The sequence below is a fragment of the Lepisosteus platostomus genome, chromosome 3 (genome assembly GCF_059453375.1).
Source record: "Lepisosteus platostomus isolate fLepPlt1 chromosome 3, fLepPlt1.hap1, whole genome shotgun sequence".
Lineage (NCBI taxonomy): Eukaryota > Metazoa > Chordata > Actinopteri > Semionotiformes > Lepisosteidae > Lepisosteus > Lepisosteus platostomus.
In genome coordinates this window covers 49,404,499-49,430,074 of record NC_142613.1, presented here as the reverse complement: position 1 = coordinate 49,430,074, position 25,576 = coordinate 49,404,499, and the positions used below count along the sequence as shown (strand labels likewise).

At 39.7% G+C, this 25,576-nt stretch overlaps 2 protein-coding genes and 1 long non-coding RNA gene across 6 annotated transcripts in view; 1 reads left to right on the top strand and 2 right to left on the bottom strand.

The window, feature by feature from the left end:
• Positions 1–11,107, top strand: part of dop1a (DOP1 leucine zipper like protein A) — a 36,725-nt gene extending 25,618 nt beyond the window's left edge. For all 3 annotated transcript variants that reach the window (XM_088625905.1, XM_088625904.1, XM_088625906.1), the window contains 18 exons: positions 412–523; positions 823–1,005; positions 1,510–1,635; positions 2,626–2,760; positions 2,929–2,984; positions 3,103–3,207; positions 4,087–4,153; positions 4,240–4,384; positions 5,215–5,294; positions 5,959–6,068; positions 6,285–6,434; positions 6,519–6,580; positions 7,732–7,884; positions 8,241–8,377; positions 8,566–8,621; positions 8,988–9,152; positions 9,665–9,794; positions 10,560–11,107. In XM_088625905.1, the coding sequence (XP_088482031.1) occupies positions 412–523; positions 823–1,005; positions 1,510–1,635; positions 2,626–2,760; positions 2,929–2,984; positions 3,103–3,207; positions 4,087–4,153; positions 4,240–4,384; positions 5,215–5,294; positions 5,959–6,068; positions 6,285–6,434; positions 6,519–6,580; positions 7,732–7,884; positions 8,241–8,377; positions 8,566–8,621; positions 8,988–9,152; positions 9,665–9,794; positions 10,560–10,865 (2,278 nt within the window). In that variant the 3' untranslated portion in view covers positions 10,866–11,107. The remainder of the gene's footprint in view (positions 1–411; positions 524–822; positions 1,006–1,509; positions 1,636–2,625; positions 2,761–2,928; positions 2,985–3,102; positions 3,208–4,086; positions 4,154–4,239; positions 4,385–5,214; positions 5,295–5,958; positions 6,069–6,284; positions 6,435–6,518; positions 6,581–7,731; positions 7,885–8,240; positions 8,378–8,565; positions 8,622–8,987; positions 9,153–9,664; positions 9,795–10,559) is intronic.
• LOC148675017 (uncharacterized) lies at positions 6,858–8,309 on the bottom strand. The gene is made up of 2 exons (XR_015935428.1): positions 8,169–8,309; positions 6,858–7,950 (listed from the first exon to the last, which is right to left on the bottom strand). It is a non-coding gene; the product is annotated as an uncharacterized LOC148675017 (long non-coding RNA).
• Positions 11,108–11,353: 246 nt separating the features above from the next.
• Positions 11,354–23,755, bottom strand: pgm3 (phosphoglucomutase 3). 2 transcript variants are annotated; one of them, XM_088625907.1, is made up of 13 exons: positions 23,191–23,317; positions 20,912–21,131; positions 20,525–20,709; positions 20,095–20,162; positions 19,087–19,220; positions 18,784–18,979; positions 16,406–16,563; positions 15,986–16,069; positions 15,424–15,522; positions 14,253–14,372; positions 13,418–13,540; positions 12,852–13,025; positions 11,354–12,518 (listed from the first exon to the last, which is right to left on the bottom strand). In XM_088625907.1, the coding sequence occupies exons 2-13, from the start codon at positions 21,116–21,118 to the stop codon at positions 12,429–12,431; spliced, it is 1,638 nt and encodes a 545-aa protein (XP_088482033.1). In that variant the 5' UTR covers positions 21,119–21,131; positions 23,191–23,317; the 3' UTR covers positions 11,354–12,428. The 2 variants fall into 2 exon arrangements, with proteins under 2 accessions (XP_088482033.1, XP_088482034.1); XM_088625908.1 differs by lacking the exon at positions 11,354–12,518 and adding an exon at positions 23,739–23,755 and having other exon boundaries at positions 12,927–13,063; positions 23,191–23,301.
• Between the last annotated feature and the right edge of the window lie 1,821 nt (positions 23,756–25,576).

Here is a 25,576-nt window from a genome sequence, read left to right as displayed (position 1 = left end):
GTTCTGTTCCAATAGGGGTGTGTTAATTTTTTTTTAAAAGCGCAGTATTTAAGAAACCACTTTTAGATTTGCACAAGATTATTTCCTGTAATTGTAGAAAATTGTATTGTATTTGTAAGAAACAAATCACTCATTCACAAATCATTCAGTTGTTAGCTGTAGTGTCTTATCTACAGTATATAGTTTAAAATAATGGCATTTTAAATGTATTTTTGGTTATTTAAAGGAGAAAATTAGTCAAGCTTACAAGAAACCATGGTAAAGATTTGAAAAACATTTTATTTTAGTGCTGTTTTTGGCCTTCTTTCCATTTTTATTACACAATAATATATTATTAATAATAACTATGTTTGCAATTGGCAGTGTAAAATTTAATTCCTGTTTCTTGATTTTCTTCTTTTGAATATTTAGACCACAGTGGATGGCGTCTTGCATTCCTCCAGACATGATTCTTACTCTTTTAGAGGGAATAACAACTATTATTCACTACTGCCTCCTAGACCCATCTTCTCAGTACCATCTGGTAAGTGCCCAGTATTCTGGACTGTGAATAACACACTTTTTTACTTTATATTATATACATGGTCTATGTCTTTTCTATGCAGTTGTGGGAGTCAATTAAAAGGGTTAGATAATTAGGATAAGCATTTTTTCATGATCACTCTGCGGATTTCCGTTGCACACTTTAAAATCATTTAAAGTTTCCTATTTTGAGTAAAAGCAGGTAATGAAAGCAATGCAGGATTGTCTCTATTCTTTAGCTCATGACTGTTTGTTACCCTGACTTCTTTTCTGAGTTCCTTGATCTCTTTGCTGCGGCAGCTGTTGGTAAACGTGGACCAGAAGCACCTGAGTGAGGCTCGGACAGGGATCCTGTCCATCCTTCACACCATCATGTCCTCTGTGACTCTCCTCTGGAGTGTCCTGTTTCTGGCTGACAACTCAGAGCGCCCTCCAGTGGCCTCAGCATCCGCCACCACCACCATCAATCTCGGCTCCACTAAGGTACTTCTGGCCTGGACAGCAACATGTACTGGCTGTAAAGGAACAAGTAAAAAGTTTATTCCATGCTGAAAAGAGAAGAAAGTTTCCTTTCTTCTGGAATAAACCTTTTACTTGTTCCTTTGCAGCCTACGCATGCTGACGGAAAAAAACTTGATGTACTGGCTGTGTCAGCTTTATAAGAGCTTCACACATTTGACAAAGTAATATTGTCTTTTGTACCAAAAATGAGAAGTCACAGGAAGATAAAGCTAAATATAATATACGGTGAGGTGTTAAAAACACAACAGGGGAGTATTGGAGCCTGTACTGCTTTTGTTGTGGTGTTAATGTCTCTTAGTTTAGTACTTAGAAAAAAGAAATAAACCATATAACATCATAGTAGAACATTGATGAATATAAGAATCATTTTAAGCCTAATTTCAGAGACCATAATTCCCTGGGAGCATTTTTAAAACGCAGCAAGGTCGACTTTTTATCGTGCTGGTCTGTTCCTGTTCATTCCAGAACCTGAGGCAGCAGATTCTGGAGCTGCTGGGTCCCATCTCCATGAATCATGGGGCTCACTTCATGGCTGCCATTGCTTATGTGTGGAACGAGAGAAAGCAAGGCAAAAATGCTTCCCGGAACAAAGTGAGTCACCATGTACAAACGCATCTCACGCACAGCTCACACAGCTCCACTGGGCGATCACTGAACTGTCTTTAGGGACGTCCGGTTGTGACCTATCAAAGGTTACGTTGCCTTGAAGCATATTTACTGTATGATTTTTCTCTGTGTTGATTGTTAGTCAATTTCCTTGGTCTTCTTTTGACAGACCACTGTACTGTCGCAATGAAGCTAGAAATAAGATTAAAAGACCCTTAAAATCTAAATGTGAGGGTAGATACACCATGTACTGCTTACAGCATTCTTATACTATTTCTGTGCTTTGTGTAGAACATGAGAGAGGTTACGAACAATAGGAGGCCATGCTGCTGTAGCCCCATCTAGCTCATCTAGCCAATTTAGTAGATAATTGATCTGAGGACCTCATTCAGGCATTTCTTTAAGAAAGCCAGGATATCAATTTCAGCAGGATGGCTGTTGAATAACTTATTACATTCCCACAACCTTGTTTAAAATAATTATTGGTAAGCATGTACATATGTAAAATATCTCAGGAATATGAGCTGAAAATGTCACAGAAAATTAACTTGACTCTGGTTGTAATTATGTCCTTCATTTATATGTAAAACCTTTTATCTCCAGGATATTTGTGTTGTTTTAGTTCTATTTTTTTAACATTCATTACTCAGATCTTAATTTTGCTTAATAATAATAATCTTTACACTTATAAAGTGCTTTACAAGTAAAAGGGACTCCCCTCCACCAACGGCAGCACCACCTGGATGATGCACCGGCAGCCATAGTGCACCAGTACACTCACCACACACCAGCTCTCAGTGGGGAGGAGAATCCAGATACTGGCCAGACTCACACCTGCTTAGATTGAGTTTCAGGGTGATATACAGTAGCTGCTGGCTTTGTACTTTGCTCCTAGATTACTTTGTATACATAGGTGTACATCTTGATGTGTAATTTTCCAAACAGCAGGAGTTGAGAACTGAAATTGTTTTCTAGGTCATTCCCACAGCTAGTGAAGAACAGCTCCTCCTTGTGGAGCTTGTGCGCTCCATCAGCGCCATGAGGACAGAGACTGTGATGCAGACCGTGAAGGAGGTTTTGAAGCAGCCACCAGCTATAGCCAAGGACAAGGTGAGGTCCATCTCCACCCGTCTCAGCTTTTACAAGAAAGAGGTTTTGTACTTTTATCATCAATAACTATCCAATTCAGGTGTGAGCTTGATTTTGTGCAGTTAAAGTGACAGATTTTCATTTCAGTGCTGACTTGTCTAATTAAGTCTTTTGTTCTCTTCTTCACAGAAACATCTTTCCCTGGAAGTCTGCATGTTGCAGTTTTTCTATGCTTATGTCCAAAGGTGTGTTCACTAGTGCTGCTGATGTCTCAGAAATACAGTAGCTGCATATTTAAGTTGATGTTTGTCATCTGTGCTATACCTGTATATACAGTATCTATCATATTATTTCTCTTTACAGAGTCCCTGTGTCAAACCTTGTGGACAGCTGGCCATCACTGCTGTCTTTACTCAAGGACTCTGTGCAGCTTGGACTCCCATCCCCAGGACAGTTCTTGATCCTCGGGTATAGACTGTTAGCTACACAGCTTTTACATAACATTTAATGTTACCTAATATTTAAGGATTTCTGTCATTGAATTAAAGCCACCGAACCGCTGATTTTTACACTTTAAGAAACAGGAGTATAATTAGTCTTGTCCTCATGTTTCTAAGTAATTTCTTTAGGTCTCAAAGAGATTAAGTTTTCTAAATTTGTGATCGTGAGATTAATGTGAATGTTAAGTATTTTTTTATTTGGACTGTATTACATGCATACATTTTTTCATTTGATCTTTATTACAAGCATACTTTGTATTCAAGTCAGTAATTTCAATTGACTTACTGTACGTATTGGAACATTTACTGTACTTTATGTAATTGTCAAAGTGCAAAACTCAGTATTGATTTTACTGTCCCAATCCTTTTGGATGGCACTGTATACAGGTACAGTATACAGTATGTTATATAAAAGCTCCGATTAACATATATGTATACATAAAGCAGGAAATTGTGCTCCTAAAATATTTTAAAATATCTGTGCTCTGATTTTTAAACATGGCTCAGAGGAGTCCAGCTTAATAATATTATTTGTCTGATAGTATACAGTCGTCCCGTCCAGGGTATGTCCTGCCTTGTGCCTGTTGCTTGCTGGGACAGGCTCTGGCTCTCTGACTACCCTAAACCGGAAGAAGCAGTTAGAAAATGGATGGAGGGTAATAGTATAAATATATAGCTGGACAGGCAGAAACACGTTGAGAAGCAGTGAAAATATGTGATTCTGGCTTGTAAAAATGTTGATTCCCACAGAAGGTCAATAAATAGGGAGCTACAAAAGCCACAATATCAACTTTGGGAAGAAAGATACGTTTATTTTACGATATCTGTTTTGTTCTTATTTTTAAAGAATTCTCAACGAGTTTATCTTGAAGAACCCCAACTTTGAAAATAAGAAGGACCAGCGCGAGCTGCAGGTAAGACCTTTGCAGAAGGTGTCCGTTTGAGTTCTTCTGTTCACCAGCGAGTTCTGACAGAGTTTGCCCTTGTGCCTCTTCAACAGGATGTCACGCACAAAATTGTGGAGGCTATCGGAACGGTTGCTGGCTCCTCCCTGGAGCAGACTACCTGGCTGAGGAGGAATCTGGAAGTGAAGGCTTCCCCGCAGATTGTAGTGGATGGGGCCACCCTGGAACCTGATGTGGAAGGTGCGGAAATCTCACAGTGGAACTGTATCGAGTTCCGTGTTCAATTTGAGACGTGTCACATTCTCTTCTATTGATTATGTGTGGAAATATTTTTTGTAGTTTCTTCTTCAAGTGTTAGTGTGGTACATTTTTAATAGTAAGTGGTAGTGCTGTACAAATTGCTGTACATTTTTAGTACCATATATGAGCAATAGATGTATTTTTAATGGGTTCCCAAGTCAAAGAAACTGTTAAAAGGTAATCTGTAATTTGGATTCTGTATTGCGGTGTGAGTCTGGGCTCTGTATCTTATTGTGATCGGGACTTTAAAAAAGTGGCACCACACAGCTGACCAGTTGCCTCAGGCGTTAGGAAACTTTGAGACGATCAAGGTGTTATAGGCTTGCTGTGCTACAGCAACTTACTGCTCTACTTTCTAGGCAGCTGTGAACTTGTCCTGCTACCTTCGAGAGCTGCTATCTCCATGCTTGATGCTAGCAGTTTTCAGAAGACTGCTTACTGAGGAGTGTAGCAGTGAGCTGAGTTAATGAACAGTTGCCAATTCCAAATTGGAAGCTGTAAATAGTGGAAAACAAATTGCCAGTTCCAAACTGAATTTATCAAATATTTGTATACAACACTTAATGTTATGCAATTGATTAACCCTTTATAACTATATGTTCACAACTATTTATATTTCATATATAATACATTCCAAATGTTGCTTTAGGTCAGAGTAAATTACACATGGCAGGATGAAATTGATTGTGCAGTTATGAGTGGTTGTTACTTCATACAGGAGTACGTGTGTATGTCCTGCCATCAGTACTGTACTCTCTCACACCTTTCAGAGCTGATGCTGACAGTGATGGAAGCCTCCAGTTTCACTCCCTCCGTGTACAGTGTGCATGCACTGACCTTGCTGGCTGAGGTGAAGTATACTGTATTTCCTTCTTCTAAAATCAATCATGGTATGAAAGAGTATGGAGCACTGTGTAATGACCAACCTACTGTGACTTACTGTATGAAACAGACAATCTGTTTTCAAGGTCTATGTGGAATATTCTTTAATTCACTTTGGAAAATCATGAAATACTCAAAGCAGGTGCTATGAAGGTTCATCATGAAATGGTAGCTGAACTAGTCACATTTCCCTTCCTCTATAGTGCTGTCACTCACAAAAGACACTAGCTAGCACTGGTCAGATACGGGACACTAAAGACAGCTGAGAAAGGGACTGCAGTTTGCCTCCTCTGAGTTTTTAGTTTGACACTTCAGAACGTCCAAAGATGAATTATAAATGATAAATTGATCAGTCTCACAATGAGTGTGTCCTTTGTCTTCTGGTATTGTTAATACAGTTCAGATATTAGTTTTAAAATGTTTTTTTTGTCTAGGTTATTATATGAACAACACTATTAATATTGCTAATGATTTGGGTGGTGCTTTTATCTAAACTAACTTACATTTGCACCCATACAGCAAAAATGGTAGGCTTGATGATTTTATTTTTGTCTTTGAAGGACTGTTTGAAAATCAGTTTTTGCGTGTGGATCTCAGCTGAAGATTCTGTTTGACAATGACATGTTTTTCAGGTGCTGGCTCACCTGCTGGACATGGTGTTTTACAGCGATGAGAAAGAGAGGGTCATTCCTCTCCTGGTCAACATTATGCACTATGTAGTGCCTTACCTCCGCAACCACAGGTAACTGCTTGGGCTATGACCACAGTACCCAAATTCACAGTACAGAGTAGAGTCAGGAACCCCACATTATTGAGGTGTTTGGTTAATTCAGGGCTCATCTTTAGTAATAAAAGTGTGAATTGGATTATATTGATAAGATTAACCTCATAGTTCACATATTTCAAAAGACATGCTTTTCCTTTTTTTAACCCCTTTGGATCCCTGTGTGTCTTACAGTGCTCATAATGCCCCGAGCTATCGCGCATGTGTACAGCTCCTGAGCAGTCTGAGCGGCTATCAGTACACCCGACGAGCTTGGAAAAAGGAGGCCTTTGATCTCTTCATGGACCACACATTCTTCCAGATGGACTCCTCTTGCGTCAGCCAGTGAGAGAAACTTGTGCAATTTATACAGTGAATTCAGTCTTTTTTTATTTGAGGAGTGCCTAAATCATAATGGTTATCTTTCAGCTGGCGAGCCATTATGGATCACTTGATGACGCATGACAAAACTACATTCCGAGACTTGATGAGTAAGTGTTTTCCTGTTTTAGCCAGCAGCCATATCACCCTGGCAACTGGCAAAACTGGCAACCCACTGAAGCTCAGCAGGTGTGAGCCTGGTCAGTACCTGCTGGAAGAGGTGTTAGTGGGGCCAGTAGGGGGCGCTCACCCTGCGGTCTGTGTGGGACGTAATGCTTCAGTATAGTGACGGGGACACTATACTCTAAAAAGGCATCGTCCTTCGGATGAGACGTAAAACCAAGGTCCTGTCTCTCTGTGGTCATTAAAAATACCAGGGATTTAAAAAAAAAGAGTAGAGGTGTTACCCCGGCATCCTGGCCAAATTTCCCATTGGCCTTTACTATCATGGCCTCCTAACAATCCCCATCTTTGAATTGGCTTCAGCACTCTGTTCTCCTCCCCACTGAGAGCTGGTGTGTGGGGAGCAGACTGGTGCACTATGGCTGCCGTTGCATCATCCAGATGGGGCTGCACACTGGTGGTGGTAGAGGGGAGACCCCATTACCTGTAAAGCGCTTTGATTTTAGTGTCTAGAAAAGCACTATATAAGTGTAAGCAATTATTAATTATTATTATTAGTTTACATGTGGTTCATGTTCTCAGCAAGAAGCAGTTATCAAGCATAGCTTGAGTGATCATAGCTTAAATGGTTTTGTCCTTCCAGGCAGGGGGGTGGTAGTTACCCTTGACCCAATTTTACTTGCCTCCCCCCTTTGAGCAATTTAATCCTTTCAGTTTGAAGATGGGGATGTTTGTGCAAAAGACTGTTCTCTATTAATTTACCATGAACAACATCTAAATGGGGAATTGGCTGCTGAGGGGAGCAAACATGGGAAAGCTTGGAGGTGATAACAAGTGCTGCGTATCAGCATGAGCAGGCGTACTCCAGACTGAAAATCACTGTTCGGAGCTGTTGAAGTTAATGCTTCAGTTAATCTTTTTTTTTTTAATTTTATATTTTTATTTCAGTTACTCAATTTTAACTTCAATTATGAACTTAAGTCTTCGTGTGTACTGTGAAGAAACTGTTGCTGCTGTTTCATTGGCTTTGTCGTTTTTCAGTACGGGATGTTTTTCAGTTTAGCTACTGTAGGATTGTCTGGGTACGGTACTTGCGGTTTCTGCAATGAACTGTTCTGTGCCGTGTCTCTGTGTACAGCACGGGTAGCAGTGGCGCAGAGCAGCTCCCTCAACCTGTTTACGAACCGAGACGCCGAGCTGGAGCAGAGAGCCATGCTGCTCAAGAGACTTGCCTTCACCATCTTCAGCAGCGAGGTGGACCAGTACCAGAAGTACCTCCCAGACATCCAGGGTCAGAATTCACTTTTTCTGCCACTTCCTTGGTTTCTGCCATTGGAGCTTCTCTTCGTTCTATAGACTCATTAAATAAGGAAGAAAAACACGAGAGCAAATTGACACAAGATAAAAGAATTAAAGTCATAAACTGTAAAGGATAAGAACATCAAATCACAATGATATGTGTTTAACTTCCAGATTATTACCAGACTGTGTTTTAGTCCCTGCTTTATAATCTCTATGTGCATATTGTTTGCCAATAATAAAAAAGTATACTATTGAGTTTGGACACAAACATACATTCACTGGTGGTTTAGAGGTACAAAGGGTGAAATCTGATTTTTTTCCCATCCTGTATGATCGTGTTATCAGAACGCCTAGTGGAGAGTCTCCGACTCCCCCAAGTCCCGACTCTCCATGCGCAGGTCTTCCTGTTTTTTCGGGTGCTGCTCTTGCGAATGTCTCCTCAACACCTGACCTCCCTCTGGCCCACGATGATCACAGAGCTGGTAAGGGAAAACGGAAGAATAGGGCTTGTGTTATTCATGCCAGAAAGAGTATTTGGCATTTGAGTACTGCCTTTAAACAGCACATACAGCAACATGATTTTTCTGTGATAAATAATATATATACATATGTCATTAATTTTAACTTGATTTGTATTTGTAATATAAATACATTTCTCCCATTTTAATAGGTTCAAGTGTTTTTACTTATGGAGCAGGAGCTCACAGCTGATGAAGATATTTCAAGGTAAGAGCAGACACGATAAGGAATTATGTGTGACAAAACTGAATTGTGTTTCAGCTACAGCTTTGAACAAAAATGGAACATTAATTGGGGTGGCATTAATTAGATATTCTTTACACCAGTATTAGAATGTCAAGCCTATGTGCTGAATGCAAGAATTAGAAACTATAAAGGAAAACTTGCCGCAGTGCACAACCCCAGTGGGTTGACCCGAGTCCCTTTCTCCCTTTTTTTAGCATGTGTTAGGATAAAAAGGAATGCAGAAATATAAGACAATGGCAGCAGTATGACCTGCTGTGCACTTTTTTCTCCCATCAATTTTCCCCCTTTTGTAAAGCCTTTGTCTTATGGAATTACTTACTGTTTTAGAACATCTGGCCCCTCCGTGGCAGGCTTGGAGACCACATACACAGGGGGTAATGGATTCTCCACCTCCTACAACAGCCAGCGCTGGCTCAATCTCTACCTCTCTGCCTGCAAATTCCTTGACTTGGCCCTGGCGCTGCCTTCTGAAAGCCTGCCTCAGTTCCAGATGTAAGCCTTTTCATGAGATTTTTCTTCTTCTTCCAGGGAATATCAACACAGAGAAAACCAGATGGTTTTGATCATCAAAATACAATTCTGTATCCACCTACTTAAATATTTCACCCCATGTCATGAATGGATATGAGTATTTAACAACTCTCAACAGGACAATGAAAGTAAAAAGTATAAAGATAACACTGACATTGGAACAAGGTAGCGATTTATAATACCCATTGATTATCAGGAGTTTCCAGGCCGTTACAGGGAACACACACACAGTTTAAGAGAGTATAGCAAGGGTGGAGGAAACCCAGAGAAAATATCTGAAAAGGGGGAAAATTTGCAGACTCCACACATAAGGTGACCCAGTCTGTAATCAAACCCAGGATCCAGGAGCTATGAAGTGGAAGCACTAATGATTATCATGCTGCCTTGTAATTATTGAAGAATGTTGGCTTCTTTAGTGTGAATTTAAACGCTCAACCCCTTCTACTGTGTTCACTGGTTCTCATCTTTTACAGGTACCGGTGGGCATTCATTCCCGAAGCATCAGATGATTCTGGTTTGGAGGTTCGCAGGCAAGGGACTCACCAAAGGGAATTCAAACCTTATGTGGTTCGACTGGCAAAACTTCTAAGGAAGAGAGCGAAGGTAAACCACTCCACTAGTAACTCCACAATTGAAAAAATATACTTCTGAGTTTTAGTCAAACTCAAACATCAGATCATAAGAATAGTTTCACAGCACATTGAACTGCACTACTCCTCTTTTTCTCCATATGTTTGTTTCACACTAAGAATATCTGCACACCTACAGTATTTCTTTATACCCTTACGACCCCATTCATAACAACCGAAGAACAGCCTTGCTAGTTGTAAGCCACTTGGGCCGTCCATCACTTGACTGGTCTTAGAACTGCTCACTATGAAGCGGCTTCCAAATAACTGGTGCATTATAATTAGAAAATAAGGTTTACCATCTGCGTGTGGACACTTCCCAAATGCCAGTTTTATCAGAATCAAGAAGTGAACATTTCCAGGTAAACATGAAGGAGCAGTTCAGGTGGGTAGCTGCATCAGCATGCGTAGGCTGAAAAGAGAAGAGAGAAAACACATTTCGGGTGTGAGGCCCAAAGGCGGCTCCACAGCCGCGAGGTTGTGCTTTCTTTCTTCTCTTTTCAGCATGGAAAAAAAACTTTACTTGTTCCTATGAAGGAACATGTTGGGACAAAAGCTCCAGTTTGTGCTGCACTGAGTTTTGATTAGGCCTTCGTAGGCGGACTAAAACTGCCCCATCTTGCTAGTTTGAGAAGAAAACAACCACTCTGTATCTCACGAGGGCAGTGTCTACTGTGCCAAAATGCGGTGTGAAGCAGAGTCGTTCACGTCTTCATTTCGTTTTGTTCCCCGTGAGCAGAAAAACCCAGAGGAGGACAGCTCAGGGAGAACTATCGCCTGGGAGCCAGGCCACCTCCTGCTGACGCTGTACACCATCCGCAGCATGGAGCAGCTGCTGCCCTTCTTCAACGTGCTCAGCCAGGTGTTCAACAGCAAGGTGACGAGCCGCTCTGCAGGCCACTCAGGGAGCCCCGTCCTCAACACCGCCTCCTTCCCCGGCAAGGACATGAAACTGGAGAGTCAGAAGGTGTTCTGGAGCAAGGCCCGGCAGGACATAGAGGAGATGGTGGAGAAGGACTTCCTGGAAGGGGTGATCAAAACGTGACTGAACAAAAACCCCAGCCCCGAACGTGGGAACAAAAACTGAAGTGTAAATTTCATTTTGTATTTATGATGAATGCATTTAAATAATTTTATTTGTATATATTGAACGACTGTGAAAGCTGACTCAATTTGTAAGTATGGCTGACTGTGGTTTTTGGTTTATTCCATCTATGGTCAGAGTGTAAATGATTGTACCATTCCCTATTGTTGTGACTTACTAAATAAACAATTGTGAAATAAAAACATTTTTGTGTAATGGACACATTAATTACGGGGACTTCCAGGTGAGCTAAGAACAATATCACACCCATTACCATGTTTATTCACTACGCTCTAGTTTGTGAAAATGTGAAGTGTATTAAAAAGATGCACTGCAAATCCTGTGTAACACATTTTCAAGGCATCTGTTTTTAAAATAATTTGTGAAATATCCATCCTCTTGTTTTAAAGACATTGAGTTTACTAATAAAAGCCAAATATTTAAGCAGGTTAAATGTAGCATTTTGGATTGTAGTTTATTGTATAAAAGCCTGCAGTTTATGTTAATGAAACATTCTTCACATTTCCATATGCAAAGTTTCATATTCATTAACAGGATTTGTTAATTTGGACATTACAAGCATAGCATAGATCTACTGTTGGTAAAAAATCTTCTTACAGCTTCTTTCAGGAAATTCCATTTTATAGTCACAGTGATTCAAGAAGGTAAAGGAAACTACATTAGGCTCACCTTATAAAATCCCTTAATAATCATACATTTACAGTACACCTGATATCGGGTAGATTAGACATGAGATGCAGCCACGATGAAAGCTAAAATGATTGTATTGGGAAAAACAAACTTCTGTTTATCAGTATACAATACACGTCTCCGCATTTAATCAGTGCACTCGCTGCATGTAAATTCAAACCCTGCAGATTCAGAGGGTTGAGTCTTCATGAGATGTTTCTTTAATTCTGTCACAGAACCACAATGAATTATTGCACCAGTTTAAGGAACCAACGTGATATACGACAAACCCATACCAATTCCTCACTACTACTGTAAAAACATATATACCTTCTGTAGTGTAAACAAAAGCTACAGTATAACATTCAATTCTGTAAATCTAGGGTGTCACATATGTAAAACAGAATACACTGTAATCAGGGTTCATTCAAGAACCTTACTGCCGTAACACAAATAAAGTGCATACTGTATAGTAGCAGCACAATCTGTCCATATTATGACTTGGTGAACATTTGCATATGCATTAACTTCTAAGGCAGAATTTACACTACACATAGCAGAGTAAAACATATTTATCCAGACCTGGAATTTAGATATGCCATGAGGCAAGTAAACAAAAACAATTACACAAACACGACTGACTTAATAAGACAACAGTCTCAGCACTGACAGGTGCTCTTAAAAACTGAAAATGACAAAGAGAATATAGGAATGCTTCACCCATCGAAATGTTTTCATCTTTGAAAGAACCCGCATCATTATAAAATGATTAAAGTGATTTATAAAAAGACAGAGTCAACTAGTTTCTACAGGACAAATCCTGAAATCTGACAGTTAATTCAACGGCTTTGGTTCTTCTCCAATTCCTCCTGCTAGTCTGTACACAGCCAGGCCTACTTCATACGCCAAGGTATCTGCATTGCCCTGTAAAATCACAGACAGCAGAATGCGTTACACATTCCTGAGGTACTCTAGTGATGAAACATTTAAATAATTCAACGTGTTTTTGCATTTCTGTTCAGAAATACAATGTATATGACAAACTCATGTTTTAGCAAAATGAAGCTGGTTAAATGCACAACTACAGTCCCTCAGCAGGTCACATTATAAAAATCAAACTGTAGTGCATCTACAGGGACTGAGTGGCTGAGTCACTCACTGCAACTCAAATCAGCATTACGAAAACTGAAACACAAGAGAATGGGATTACTCAGGCAACAAAGCATCCATACTATGAAAGGAAATTTAAAATCTTACTTGTGTGTCTGCTTCAGAGTACACCCTCACCACATCTTCAGTTCCTGAGGGCCGGACAAAGGCTCTTGACATGTTGTATTTTCTCACAAGGGCATCAATGGCTTCCTGTAGGCCAGCGGGGCTGACTGCTCGTCTCTCTGCATCAGCTGTGTCGATAACCCTCCTGTCTGCCACCTAGTGGACATTGACGGGAATAGCTGCAGGATTCACTCCTATGGTACAATTAGTCATACACTCTTACAATATTTTTATCACTTCTTATGAACAGTTCAGTGAAATTTTTACATTATTTTTAATACAGTTCAAAATATTCTTGAAAATCAATCTGAAATTCACAAACCTAAACCATACATGATTCTGTATTAAAGATTTTTCTTTCATCTCAACTAAAATAAATATATAACCTAAACAATTAACACCAGGTTTAACCAGCATCAAAATTAAATAAGTATTTTCAATGTATAGGTAAGTAACGACCAGCTGACCAGTTCAGTTTGTCAGGCAGCTCATTACTAAAACTACTGGTATTTGGTCCTATATCATTCCCCACCACGACAGTGACTGACCTTGACTTTGAGCTGCCTATTAGGAAGGTCAGTGTAAATCGCATCCCACTGCTGGATACTCAGGCCTTTCAGAGCCAGGACAGCCTCAATTACCAGCATGTCTGAAATGGCATCCCCAACCGTCTGAAAAGCACATGAACAGCAGTGGACATGAGAGTTTCCTTTTTTCCTGGACAGAGTTAGATTCATTCAAAAGGAGGCTTATAATTCGAAGTCTACTTCGAAATTTCTTATATAACCCAGACAACGACTGGATAACTCACTTTATGTACAATCTGGCAGCTTCCAGCGTGTAGGCCAAATAAGAATGTAGTGGATCCTTGAAAGGGGAGAATTAGCTCCTATTTTATTGACAGAAAATATATGGCTCAAGTACTGAGGCAGCTAGTTTCTGTGCAAATAAGATGAGCCTACAAGTCAGGAAAAGAATAATAAAGCTTATATCTTGCTCTGCGACCATGTGTGCCAGATCCGGGGTGCTGGTTGCTGTACAACGTGCACTGTACAGTGTTTGAGCTGTGTACTCCAATGCAGGAAGTGAGGCATTAAAGAGCAAGAGTTTTCAATTCTGAAGCTGATGCTTTTATCTATAAGAGGAAAACATTTAAAGGTTACAGAAAGCAAAGTTTAGTGACAAGGTTACAGAGAGAAGAGTCGTTGTCTTTAGCCCACAAAAGACAATCTCTATAATCCCATACTTTGTTACATAAGGTCAAATGGGCCTCTATAAATTTAGTTCCCCTTTACAGAAAGTAAGATGGTTGAGGAAATCACAGACGTATATCATGACACACGATATGACAGTACATCAGTGAAACCACTTGTGTTTTCTCACCTGATTTATTAGATCTACAGTACTTTCCAGGATTTGTGCAGCTTTTCTTCTCTTGTCACTTGCATTTTGGTCATTTGCTAACTGCCTGATCTTCCTTTCTGCTGCTTTACTGAACAAAACCTAACAAAAGGAGGGGCACTCATCAGGGGTCATTCATGGAAATATTTCAGTTTCACTGTCATTTCACATCCACAAAACATAATTCTGCTTAAAGCACAACTCTGAACAACATACTCCCAAAAAGTGGCCAAGGCCCATATTTGCCAAGAGATGAACATCTAGTTTGTATTCTGAAAGGAATAGAAATTAAAGTTGAACAAACATTTGCATACTGTGTGTTTTCGTGAGTCTTTAGTGATAAAGTAATGCCTAATTTGTGATTTGTTAGTATAGACTTAAATACAGTATATTATTCAAACATGAAAGTGAAATTTCATTAAAATAAACTGTATATACACAAAAGCAATGTGACACTGAGTACTTTCTAATACAAACTTAGAATGCTTTTAGCATTCTGAGTTATTAACAAAAACACAGTACATGAATGTCAACCACCATCATATGGCGTTGCGTTTCTGGGAAAACTCAATCGGTAATTAAGATGTGACACAATCTTGACTCCAAATCGCAGTTCTTTCGCCTGTTTGTAGACTGAAGGGGCTCATCTATTGTATTTCAACCTGTAAACTTTCTGATCCCTAGTACTCCTCACACTATTGAAATAAAGAGAACATGAGGCCCTAATTAAACTACTTAAACTTTAAAGTTGTAGAACAGGTCATTTACAACTTTTGAACGGATTGCTACATCAATCCTTTATCTCACACTTATTTATCCGGAAACACTCCTAGAACAGAATGAAAAAAAGAGATGAACACATAGGGGTGCCATCACATACATGAGACAATTTTTATCGATATGGGCAATAAACAGTCAAAATGTGTCAAAATGTGTACTGATTTTAAGGATGCAAAGACAAGAATAACTCAGGGCCTGGAAATAAGAAAAATCAATCCCAGTCATGTTACAGCTGATGTTTTCATACTTGACCAATATATTCTTGACCATAATGACCAACTGTATATACAGTAATAACAAGTAAAGGAGCCTGGGGAAATCGACAATAAAGCATATGGATCTGCTGTATGTCTGACTTTATTGCAATACTTACAGTGCCATGCCCATTGGCCTCAAAATAAACACCAATGTCAAATTCCTGAGCCTTGTGGTGTAAGTGTTTGACACCTGTCTTTGTGCAGTACACGTCTACCTGAAAAAAATTGAAAAAAATGTATCATTAACAACAAACTCAGTAATAAGAAATGTATGCAATGTATAAAAAACACGAAGTGGAAGAGATAAAAGGACAGGACTACTGATTGTTTCAGTGTACACCACAAACACCAGAGCCTCAACAGCCAAGCGGCAGCAACAGGAAACGTCAGGTGAACAAGAGACAGTCCTGTCAGATCAGTGTCCCCTATGATCAGAGCAATCCATACCACTGAAAATCCTAAATACGTACAAGCGGGCTTTCCACGGGAGACTTGAGCCAAGACCGTCTGAGTCAAACTAAAATCCCACACTGAAGCGGGAAAATGACAAATAATTAGCCCAGATTAATGCATAAGCCCTGTGCTTAATCTAATTGAATATAAACACATTCCAGTTCGAAACACACGCAGATCTGCATGTTCTCTGGCTTTGACAACATCTTCCGTAACATTAATCACCTTCATTGTCTCTCCAAGGTAGCGGGATGAACTACCATTGGCGTATGCTGTTTGTACAACGGCAATCTGTAGATCCAAACCTGCCTGAACACAAGGTGCAAAATTGTCAGATTTCAACAAACACAGCAAATTTTCATAATTTTTTATGTTTCAAGTTTTTTTAATGTTTCAACTCAGTTTTCTCTTTAAAATACAAAAACATTTGGGACACATTCTGGAAATAGAATATAGTGCAAAATATAATGCAAATAAAGAAACTGAATATTTGGTTGCTGGTGTCAAATTTGTAATAATGTAATAATCTGATGAGCTTCAGATGGAGTTTGTGAAAGTATGTGTACATTTCTCTCTGTTAACACAACCTGAGTATGAACTGGGACTAAACACTTAATGTAGCTTAATTCTGTTCTTTTTCATTACCTCTATGAGAAACTCTTTCAGGAAGGCACTAATCAGAGTTGCTATTTTGTCTCCATCCAGCAGGTGAAAGTGCCCAGCACTGTCAACATAATAGTAAACGATCCTGTCAGCATCTCCATCAAATGAACAGCACCGCTCTCCTGCTGTCATCTGGACACCTTGGCGAAAGGACGGAAAGACCACATCAGTTTAAAAATGAAGTCATGTTACACTCACGCAGTGTTTCAAACAGGGCCAGACTCATGTGCAAACCTCTGTAATAAGGATTTCATCCCAAAGACACAGAGTGACATCACCAATAGATGTCTCCACAGCACGAAACAGACGCTTTCAGTTTCAATGGTGTCACTATGACTTCCCATGAAAAGAAACAACTTCTTGCTCAAATCAACTGACCAACTGTTATCATAATCCCCAGGAAAATAATACAGCATCTAATGAGTTGATGCTTGTTTTTAAATTATGAAATCAATCAAATCTTGTACACCATAAGCATTTTATTTAAATTCAATTGATTGACTCTCTCTTTATTGATGACTATAAACTCAATTTGTCCATATACAGTATTTGCCATTGTTACTTTAACTAACTTTCAAGTTTCTTTGATAACCAAAACAGAATTTTCCTTCACACTTTAGTTTTGCATTGTGCACCAGTGTGTAATTTGGAAATAAGAGAGAAGGAAAAAAAGTGATCGCCATTTGGCTTCAAACAATAATAATTTCTTACGCTTATATAGCGCTTTTTTCTGGACACTCCACTCAAAGCGCTTTACAGGTAATGGGGACTCCCCTCCACCACCACCAGCCCCACCTGGATGATGTGACAGCAGCCATAGTGCACCAGTACACTCCCCACACACCAGCTCTCAGTGGGGAGGAGAACAGAGCGATGAAGCCAGTTCATAGATGGGGGTATTAGGAGGCCATGACAGTAAAGGCCAATGGGAAATTTGTCCAGGATGCTGAGGTAACACCCCTACTCTTTTTGAAAAAAGCCCTGGGATTTTTAATGACCACAGAGAGACAGGACCTCGGTTTTACTCCTCATCTGAAAGACAGCGCCTTTATCCCCGTCACTATACTGGGGCATTAGGACCCACGCAGACAGTAATAATTGCAAAGCTATAAATTTCATGAACATCCTAGGTCTTTACCTGTGTTGCCTAGTGTAATAAATAAAGGGGAACTAAATAATGAGAACATTTCTGCTGAAAACATTACAATTTGAGTTCTATTTCATTTACTTGCACTCCATCTGGTGGAAGCAAATGTATTAGCTGAAAAGGAGGGATAATAAGGAGACTCCACATCAGCTATTGCTTTGATAATATTTATGGGTACATTAAGAAATTCAAATCATTTTGATCAATGGAAATGAAAGATAGAGTATCGCGTGCAAACACCTAATGGTTAATACATCAACAACATAGATTACTTCATGTCCGTGTCCAACAAATACTGTCCCAAACATGAACAAAATGACCCAGACTACAGATGCACAGTACATGTATTTGAACTTGAGCAGTGAGTTGAATGTAAAGCTTGTGAAAGTTAGTGTCTGCATTTAAGGGACTCATCTCAGAGGGCTCTGATCTGTCCAGATTTAATACAATTTTATGTTTCCTTTCAGACTGACCTCTCAGAGCTTGGCTCTCCTGTACTTTCTCTTAGTGTATTGACTAAATTCAACTTTAGTCTTCTCAAAGGTTCTCCTTAATTAAACTGGCAAAGTCATCTCTCACTTCTCCACCTGATCTGCTGTTATGCGTCACCCAGTGCCAACCAAGCCTGACAACACCTATAATTAATGGGCTTTCTGTTGCAGAGAATGGAAAAAAAACTAATGAAATCATTACAATCTCTAGAAAACATGGATGAGTCAGTCAATAACAAAGAAAACTACAAGATACATAATGCTAAAAATGATACGAGATATAATCTAATTTAGAACACCACTTTCAGGATATTGCCATGGAAAGAGTTCTACAATCACTGCAATACCTCTAGGATAAAAGAACCAACACTCTTTCATTTTGAACAGAGGAAAAACTAATGGGGATGTGCAATTCAAACAAAAACCTACAAAAGATACTGATAAGAACAAGAGCAAGATCTATCTTCAAACTTAACAGTGCAACACCAATTGGGATTCCTGGATGCAAAAGTGTATTAAAGGCAAGTGCATTCAGCAGTGAAACAGGTAGTATTTCTCTAAAGTGTAGAAGGCTGAAGCAGACTGCCAGGGATCATTCAAGAAGTACCTGAACCATTTTCTTAAACAGATAAGATACCCATGCATTTTACAGGTAACCCAAGTGAATTATTTACTTTTACGATCCCACTGGCTGATAAGGTGGTAGCAAAGTTCTTGCCTACCTTGAGGAGGGCTCTGTTGCACTTTGACATAATCTGCTCCACAGAGCAAGTTGAGTTTTCCTTCTCTTCCGTCATTGAAAACCGAGATCTGCAGCTCCTTCTGCAGGAAGCTCTCCATCTCCTTCAGCTTCAGTGCGCCAATTCCGTTGGCACCGTCCACCTTTAAGTGCTTTTGGTCATCTGTGCGGTTTGGAGCCTTAAAAAACGAGAGAAAGTAGCAACGAGAAAGAGAGAAGTATAAAGCTACTATATTTTTTTTAACGCTAACCCTGTACAAAAAAAAGGAAAGGGTATTAGGCTTACGTGCTTTGTAAGCTGGATGAAGGCCTGGGCTAGTTTCTGGTAGTACCCTTCAGTAGTTGATGTCCCATATTGCCCTTGTGTGTTTCGACAACAAACCATGAAGTGCAACTGTGGGGTTGTCACCAGGCCGTAATCTGTCAATACATGAAGAGCCTCAGGAAGAATCAGCACAAAAGCTACCAGCAGGATCACATTTTTTACTTCCAGGCTATGAGTATCCCTAGTTTATTATCTTACACCTTCCAGAACTGCCTCCTACAGCTTTGCTTTCAACAGCTTATGAAAAGTGCAGGTGTGGATTTTGTGTACATGGTTTGCTCGTGTTAGTAGTGAAACAAGGTGCACAGTTTTTCAACTGAGAGATTATAATAATAATAATTGCTTACACTTATATAGCACTTTTCTGGACACTCCACTCAAAGCGCTTTACAGGTAATGGGGACTCCACTCCACCACCACCAATGTGCAGCATCCACCTGGATGATGCGACGGCAGCCATAGTGCGCCAGAACGCTCACCACACATCAGATATCAGTGATGAAGAGAGCAGAATAATGTAGCCAATTCATAGAGGCCAATTGCAGAGTTGGAAGGAGAAGTGTGCCGATGTTAAACTTAATGTTTAAGTTAAGCCAATTCATAGAGGGGGATTATAAGGAGAATAGGGCCAATTGGAAATTTTGGCCAGGACACCGGGGTTACACCCCTACTCTTTTCGAGAAGCGCCCTGGGATTTTTAATGACCACCGAGAGTCAGGACCTCGGTTTTACATCTCATCCGAAGGACGGCACCTGTTTACAGTATAGTGTCCCCGTCACTATACTGGGGCATTAGGACCCACACGGACCGCAGGGTGAGCGCCCCCTGCTGGCCCCACTAACACCTCTTCCAGCAGCAACCTTAGTTTTTCCCAGGAGTTTTTCTCACACCTGCTTAGCTTCAGTGGGTTGCCAGTTGTGAGTTGCAGGGTGATATGGCTGCTGGTGATAAAAAATGTAAAAGCATACCATGACTTTTGCCTCCTAGGGAAGCAACGCCATCAGAAACAGCCTGAGAAAGCTTCTCGCTGCTTGGCCTAAGGAGAAAAAAAGTTAAGTTATATTTAAATCTAAAGGAAAACTTAGCCGTTTCCAAAGTATCAAGTAACTAGAAACCAGCTTTCTGCAAGAGGAAACAAAAAACAACAACTGCATCAAAGCAGAACAATGTTAGTAGTTCATTTGCCATCTCAGCAAATTATCTTAAACAATGGAAATCAGGATGAATGCAAAATAAATCAATTCAACACCATAATATATTTAAAATGAGAAAAAACTGGTCAGTGTTAACAAACAGACAAAACAAACATGTCATAGAAATCCAGAGCAGCTTTTTATCCAAACTGCTCATAACAGTATCTTCCTCACAGCCTTCCCAGTTCTGTATACAGTACGTTACCTGGTGTCTCTACCCAACACTACAAAGGCTTCTTGGTCCATATTCACCGCTTCTTTCTCAATGATATCCTTTAAGGCTGTCAGTAATCCATTTTGCTCTGCATTAGCCAGCTGAGTTGCGTAGTCTTCCCAAGCCGGAGTCACCATCTCCCCTAGAGGGTCTATTAACTTCACGCCATTGTCCTCCTGTACAGAGGCAAAAACACACGCTACAGCTCATAGGAGGCCACTTTTCAGCAAAGCCGACATGAACTAATTTTCATTTTCCCACACTACCTCAATTCACCATGCCGAGGTCTAGATGAAGCTGTTGGTTTTTTTTATTTTGAAACAGACTTCTAAAACAATGGCGTAAAACGGCCTTCCTTCCTTCCTACTCAGTCTTTACCTCAGGGTTATGGGAGGCAGTGACCATGACCCCGATGGTCGATTTCGTCCTCTTGGATCTCAGGGCAGCCAGCAGCCCCATCCTGAACATGACGTGGTCGAGGTCCCGGGCTCTGGTTCGGAACCCAGCTGTCCCGTACTGCAGAATGAGCCCATCAGGCTTGGGGTGCAGCACAGACTTCTTGGCTACTTCCTCAAACTGTGCCATTTCCACCGAGAAACTGCAATAAAGATGGATTGAAACACCTCACCAGAAAGGCATGATATAATGGGTATCTGTACAAAACTTTATTTTTATATAAGAAATATTGTTTTCTTACTATTTAACTTTAAAATCTGAAACTCTGTTGGTTTTGGTTTAGATCTGTGAGACTAGACTGATAACTTCATAGAACAAGATATTTAAAACGGTTTTGAGCCACAAGGTCTCAGAAGAGTCCACTTTAACATTGGCACACTTCTCCTTCCAACTCTGCAGGCCACCGATACAGACACTTCGGACTTAATTCTAATCAGACCTTGGCTGATGCCTTCGGCCTTTTAATCATAACACCCATAAGGCACCGAAGGCCTAGTCTAATCTGGCACATGTCATGACTGAAAAAGAAATTACGGAGGAAGAATCTGCTTGGTCTACTACACCTCAGCAACTGATATATTTCCTCCAAATACATTAAGGTATGCATATTTAAGATTCTCAACATTACACCTAGGCCTAACTTGTATATGCAAAACTATTTCAACATCATCAAACACATCCGTCTATTTTCTAACTGCTTCATCCAATTCAGGGTCATGGGGGGAGCCGGAGTCTATCCCAGCAACCAAAGGGCAGAAGGCAGGACATGCCCTGGACAGGACGCCAGTCCATCAGGGGGCACACAGAGACTCGCACCACAGCCAAATTTCCCGGGAGCCAATTAACCTACCATAATGTCCCTGGACTGCAGGGGGAGATTGGAGCACCTGGAGGAAACCCACGTAAAAACAGGAAGAAGAGCAAACTGCACACAGATACAGTAGCAAACCAGGTCCAGAATGGATAGACTTTCTCATCCTGTCTGTTTGGCGTTTGGGGCATAGAGGTCATCTCCAAAAGATTACAAAGGCTTACAAAAGCAACTGACAATCCCCAATTGGATGGGTATATAATACAAACTAACAAGCAATTCTAAATTAAAATTACCAAGTGTCCGGACCCAACACCTAAGCTTGAACTCTGCTAACCACTTTGTTACTATGAAGTATTTGAGCGGACACATCCGTTTTCTGATTTCAATAACTTTTCAACATTCCCTAACCCGGAGCGTGATGAGGAACATAAAAAACAACAAGCTGTGAAGGAATAACTTCACACATTAGTTTTTAACCAAACTGCTGTGGTGAATTTATTTTACCAGTACCATATTATAATTAACTACCATACCATATTTGTAAGAGAAGTATTTTGGGAACACTATACACATCTATAGCTATTGTCAGGCCTAATCAAATATACAGTGTACCAATGTACTAATCCCATTTACTAATTTGGCATATGTGGAAAATACACATTCTAATGGGTAAAAAAACACCCTCAGTTTCACAAAGAAAGTGACCATATCACCATTTTTCTTCACAATAGTCCCATGTCTTGAAATGACAAAGTAGAAGAATACCATAAAATTAAGTTTAGTTGAATCAATATTATACATCCGTGCTTATAGACTGTGGTTAGCGAGTTTCTGTGTAGAGACATGTTAAGATAGACAATTTTACCAAAAGACAAACTTTAAAATAAAACATTTATACACAGGATCAATGAAACATATCTTCATCTTGATTTTGCAATATTAGCCATTTTCTAGTTCAATTCTCCCTAAATTTAAGCACTACACATCGTTCAAACAATTAAATCGCAGATATGCCCAAAATATTTAACTACACAATTACCATACATGGGGCTATGTATACGCATTTCATTCGAAATTGTACATTTTCTGCAAGTACCTAAAACTCGCGTTACAAATAATATGTTCCCATCGTTTAATTTGTCTTTTAAAGTGTATTAGAATTGCATTTAAAGCTATGAAGAGCGTTTGTTTCTACAAATAATGACTGGGAAAGGGAAAACTGCACGTAACAGGGAAATGAGAAGACCAGGAAAGCTATTTTACAGTACAGTACATGTAGCAAGGCAGAGCAAAAGGCATGTCTACTTTTAAACCTGTAGCTTAATTATATTTTTCTTTCCGTAATTAGGAGATCTGTTCAGAGAAAATAAACATTAAAATTCCTTACTGCGAATGAAGAAGCCAGCTGAGCTCTGAGGTCGCTTTTGAATTGAGGACGTGGCTCTTCTAGTTCCGGTGTCGTAACCTCCTCTACTGCTTGTCCCGAGAGTCGAGTCCACTTGCGAAATAATACAGAAGGGTATTTCATATGATTTTAACACCAGGATTTCTCTTTGAACATCTCAAAATGTAGAATTATAATTAGATGTTAAATAATAATTTCGCATATGACGTCTTCTTCATTAGGCGGAACAAATTCAAAACAATAACTAAAATTAAGTGCAAAAGTTAATTTAGAATAACAGAAACTGAACACTTTTATACAGTAAGCAAAACACATGCTGCAGTAGCAGCTATACTATAGTACCTATAGTCTATACGTGTATACGGAAAGGATTGAGAGATCAGCGATTTAACATATTTTCTTAAGTGAAATGCCCTGGACTGCCAAAGAAGTCTTATGAATTCCAGTCTATGTGTTGTATTAAGCACACACATTTTAAACAATTTTGTCAGCATAAAGGAAAGGGGGGGATGTTTATTAAATGTAAATACTGTACCTACGAACAGATAAAACCAGCCGCGCCAGTAACGTGATTTGATGCCGCACCTGTGCAAGACGTCTTGGCCTGAGGAAGTCCTTAAATTCAACCTAATTACACACGGCAGGATTCTGAAGAAGTAATGAGTAATGGCATTAATATTCAAATGAAAAAAGCTTCCTGTATTCCTCGGACAGCACTTATGTGGTACTATATATACTGTACCAATAAAAGACAAAAACCATTTTACTGGGATATTGATAGTGATTACTTACCATATATTATGGTACTCCCCATCATCCACTTGCGCTGATTGAAAATGGACAATCAAGTTCTTCAGAAATTTTTTTATTTTGATGGTAGTTAAATAATGTGTTAGCACGTGTACAGATTGTGAGAATGTTTACTGTTCTGAGATGTTTTTCTTTGACATAAAGTTTATTTTGATAGAAAAAAATATAATTTACCATAATATAATTTCTTCATAAAGTTGATACAGTGACAACACTGTTGTCATTTTTTTACTATGAATGCAGCTTTTTTCCCCACTTGCACTGTTTGCAAAAGACAATGTGATTATAATCAGTAGCAAATAATAAATTACTGAAAAACCATAGGAGATGTAAATCTATTGTATGTTAGTCAATCTAACAAACAAAAAACTATATGGCCCAAATTGTCCTGACACAAAAAAAGAGTTGTATTATGCTTATTACATACATCCAGAATTGTGAGTGATAATGAATCAAAAAAAAAAAAAGAATTATATATTATAGCAGCATTGCTTGGTTGATTGCACTCAGTCTCTTGAATTTCAAAGTTTTTTCTACATTCCTACATACTGTAATCCACCACAGGCCCATGACCAGTGTCTGCATCTTGGAGGAGACTGACAATAACAGTCATCAGCAGACTCAATGATGAGTCTGTCCTTAAAAGTGCTTCTACAGCTGTCTGTATACAGAACGTACAGGACAGGGGACAGCACACAGCCCTGAGGAGACCCCGTGGAAGAACAATGCTGCTCTCTTAAATAAAACATTTAACCTCATTCTTTGTGATCCGTTGGTCAAAAATCTTAGATTCAATTTACAATATTAAAGTCTAGATATCTAGCACTAATATGTGTGATTGGATGGTGTTAAAAGCTGATGATAAACCTATACATAAGCTAATTACCCTTGGAAAAGTACCATACTTAATATTGGATAACTAAAAATTTGTTTTCATTTAATTTTCGCCTCACAGTTCAGGATGGACCTCATAGGAGGCATTATCAATGTCTAAGGATTTAGGCCATTTCAATGACAGTCATTTTGCTTCATTGTCTCTTGTTGTTACCGTCCAGATATTACAGATATCTATATAGAAATACAGGATTTATAAGATATTCTAGAGCCAGCATAGAATTAGACCATCAAGAAAGTCATTCACTGATGTTTGATGCTTCTGTCTTGTATGTAGCAGGCTTCATGCGCTGAGCGAGTTATAGAAGTGATGTCATCTCCCTCTGAGGTCTAAACAGTGGAAGACTCTGCTGCAATAGAGGCCCTGGTCTTTTAGCGCAGCACAGTTCCCCAATGTCTATCGGATGGTATAATGTGGCTCTGGGCCCACCAGAGACTGTATCTGAATCCTGCAAGAGACAGAGTAGAGCCTCGCAGTCGCTGGTGTTGTGTAGGATTCCCCCATGGTGAAAGACCTTCAGCAGAGCGATCTTCTGTCTAACGTGTTCCTGCTCAGAGCTTGGGAGCAGCACAGACAGGGAGAGCTGCGTTTGTCACATACAGGACACACCCTTTACTGTACATCTTCACCAGTAGGGACTGCAAGTCATTTTGGACCAATGCA